General features: G+C 41.3%; 1 protein-coding gene across 1 annotated transcript; it reads right to left on the bottom strand.

The window, feature by feature from the left end:
* CENPL (centromere protein L) lies at positions 1-3,235 on the bottom strand (the record flags this gene model as incomplete). Its single annotated transcript, XM_009275889.1, has 3 exons — positions 1-72; positions 1,707-2,249; positions 2,990-3,235. Coding segments are annotated over 3 exons (861 nt in total), but the record flags the coding sequence as incomplete, so codon positions are not given.
* Between the last annotated feature and the right edge of the window lie 200 nt (positions 3,236-3,435).

Raw genomic sequence — 3,435 nt, 5'->3', positions numbered from 1 at the left:
TCACTGTATCTGAGAGATTGCTAGTTCGGTCAGTAGCATCAGCACTCCGGTTAGGTATTGGCTTTGTAGAAACTGTAAGACAGAAAAAAAGCATGTTAAAACAAAAATTGTAGTTGCCAGATTTCCACACCCTTGATGGTTGGAAACCAACTACCCAGTAAGTATTCCATGTGATTAGTCACTTCTCTGTTGTTGTTTGCAAGGTACCTTTTGTTACCATTTTGACCCTGGATTTGGAGAAGACACATGCCTACATGCTGCTCCTTTCAGAGCCCTCTAACTTCTGCTCCTGTCCCATGTGAAGCAGGGTACCTAAGAAATGCCCTGCTCCTACTCCAGCTTTTTGGAAGGGGAGAACCCTAGGACTTCTGCTCCTTCGGCTACCTCTCTCCTTCTGTAGGAAGGCGACTATGCCAGTTTCCTTGAATACCCATATTTTCCCATACTGAATATATGTCTGACTTGAAGTCATCCCTATTATGGAAGAGCCATGACTGAGTTTACACAAAACACTTTCCAGAAGAGAACCCTTCTTCAGAAAGCCTATTCAGTTGAGTATCTCTTGTGTTTACTTACCTGCAACATAAAAAGTTGTTTCATCCACTTTTTAACTACTACAGGTAAAAACAGGCAATGTAACACTAACATGTAGTGGTTTGCAGTTGTCCTACTGAAGGCTGAAATTAAGAGATGCTTCCCAGCAAAGCTTATTTTCTTTCATTTGATGAACTCATGCTCCAGGAAAGAGGTACATGAGTGAGGTCCCAGTTGTAGCCTCTAACGTTCCCTCTGTACCCAGAACAATGAAGTCAGCACATCATAGACAGACTAGATTTAAGGAATTGCATTTACACAAACTGTTCTTTAACTCAGAAGACCATATTGTATTGCTTGAAGAAACTTCAGGAAGGATTAATCCTCTATGGTTTTAAAGCATACTGTAGATACCTCTATAGGGAAACCAGCACCTTAATGAAAAGAGGTACAAGTGAAGTAGTTTAAGATGTTTTGACTCTTAAGATCATCTGTTGTCTCTTGGCTCACCCACACCCCAGTTTTTTATATAGCGGGTTAATTATGTGTCTTCTGTCTGTACCTTAATAACTGCAATACTAGAAAACTAACTTTTTTTTAAGGTTTTTGATTAAGTTTGATCTTTTAAGATGGTTTTAAAGCATACTGTAGATACCTCTATAGGGAAACCAGCACCTTAATGAAAAGAGGTACAAGTGAAGTAGTTTAAGATGTTTTGACTCTTAAGATCATCTGTTGTCTCTTGGCTCACCCACACCCCAGTTTTTTATATAGCGGGTTAATTATGTGTCTTCTGTCTGTACCTTAATAACTGCAATACTAGAAAACTAACTTTTTTTTAAGGTTTTTGATTAAGTTTGGGATCTTTTAAGCCTAAGTTTTGGCCAATGGGCAAAGAAACTTTCCTGTTCATACCGCAGCTCATATACCTATTTCTAGCCCAAGACTAGGGTTATTAGCTTCTGCTGCAATACAGTAGTAAAATACTGTATTGATAGCTGCTCCAACACCAGAGCTAATTATGACTAAGAAAAGGTTTAACTAACTTCTTGTAGGAAATTATGCATAAGAAACATGAAACCTTCATTTTTAAAAGTAAGGCATTTCTAGTCGGGTACAGCTATTTTATTTGTCCAGCATTAGTTAGGACAACATGCTACTTAAAACCTCACCTTTATAATCCCATCACAGTGTGCTGAGGCAATTGCTGTAGAAACTTTCACCAGTTTTGTAGCTGACAAGTGGATCTTAAAGTGTCTATGGAAGTGAGAGTAAAGGCAGTCCATAAAGACATCCACCTCTTCTTGAGTGATCTCTCCTGGAGTTTTTTGGACTGTGTCCCACAGAGCTTTTGCATCCTCCGGATGAATAGCATATGAAATATTCAGAGGCTGGGGCAGACAGGGGACAGAGAAAACAAGTTCCATGGCAGATGCAGTTTTGTCCACTTTGCATCCGGTCCACATAGCTGCCATCCAACTGAGATTGAGAGGGCTGATGGCTAAACGGCGGAAGCAGCAATCAAAAGTCTTCTGAAACCAACTTCCAACAATGGATGTGTAGCTCTCTCCCCCATTAGCAAGAAACAAAGGTAAACAAGTGAAGTCCTCTGGCACGTTCTCAGAAAGATCATCTCCAGACACACAGCAGAACCAGCCCGACCATATCAGTTTCTCTTCTGAGTTTTTTGAGGAAGCTGCTGATCTCGAAGAAAGCTGGGATGGGGAAAAGAAGCATTTGAATGCTACAGAGCAAGTTTGACTTTTTTTAGTCAAAGATGATTTCTGTTTTATAATTTCAAGTGTTTGGTAGAAGATTTTTCTCAGGACCTCGCACGCAACATTCTCTTCTATAAAGCTCATAGAGTTATTCAGTCTATCCATTACATCCCTAAAAAGATGTGGGCAATTCTGTCAAAAACAGCAGGAAAAGCACTTTTTACTTCATTAGGAACAGTCCTGAAATCTGAGTTTATGCTGCTTAAGAAGAGCCAATCCATGGTACATCCTATAACCATTGTCACACTGAACTTGGCATTTCAGTAACATCTTTCACTTCAGGCAAAGCATTTCAGAAATATTAATTAGACTTGAGCTATGGCCAAGAGGTAGGATTATACCAACTTTATCCAGGAAGCTAAATAACCTGGCTTGAGTTCTTGCAGTAAATTGACTGCTGAACTAAAAAATTACACAAAGATTTCTCCTTATAGTCTTACTCTGATCTCATCAAAGAGTTGAGCTCCAAATCGCAATTAAACATATCCATTGCTTATGAGATTTTCTGTTCCAGTTAAAAATAGACAGAACTCACTTTCATTAAATCTCAACAGATACTACAGTAATTATTTCATACAGCTAGGGTTTAGTATTTTTTTTTAAGAGACAGAGCAAAAGCAACTTGTAAAATGCAAGTCTCGATTCTAGTTATCAAAACTGCTATGAAGACTCCTTACCTGCACGAGAATCGCAGCCTGGTCTTGGTCACTACCTTTCAGGTCTGGAAGGCTGGAGACAGACACTTTGATGTCCAGCTCAACCCCTACTTCCACCGCCAATCCCTTCTGCTTCTCGGCAGCAATAAAAGCACTAAGCAGTCTAGCGTAATCCCTCAGACGAGCGTCAGAGAATCTGTACAGAGGGGTCACGCTGTATAAGGTCCACTGCTTGCGCAGTAGAAATGCTGTTCTCTGGGGATCTGCGTTTTCCTAAAAAAAGAGTTAAGAAAATAATATTAAACCCCAACAAACAGGGATAGCTTCCCCCTTCAGGGCTTGCAAAGGGACCCCCGGCCCGCGCGGCCCGGGCCCTGTGCTCGAGCAGGGGTGGTTTTCCCGCCTAGCAGTGCCGCGGGAGCGGTGCCGACCAGGAGGCGGTAGCGCTGAGGCGGCGGCGAGTCCCC

The sequence above is a fragment of the Aptenodytes forsteri genome, unplaced genomic scaffold (genome assembly GCF_000699145.1).
Source record: "Aptenodytes forsteri isolate BGI_AS27 unplaced genomic scaffold, ASM69914v1 Scaffold289, whole genome shotgun sequence".
In the NCBI taxonomy this organism is placed as follows: Eukaryota; Metazoa; Chordata; class Aves; order Sphenisciformes; family Spheniscidae; genus Aptenodytes; species Aptenodytes forsteri.
Note: the sequence above shows the minus strand (reverse complement) of the source record. Positions and strands in the feature narration are given on the sequence as shown.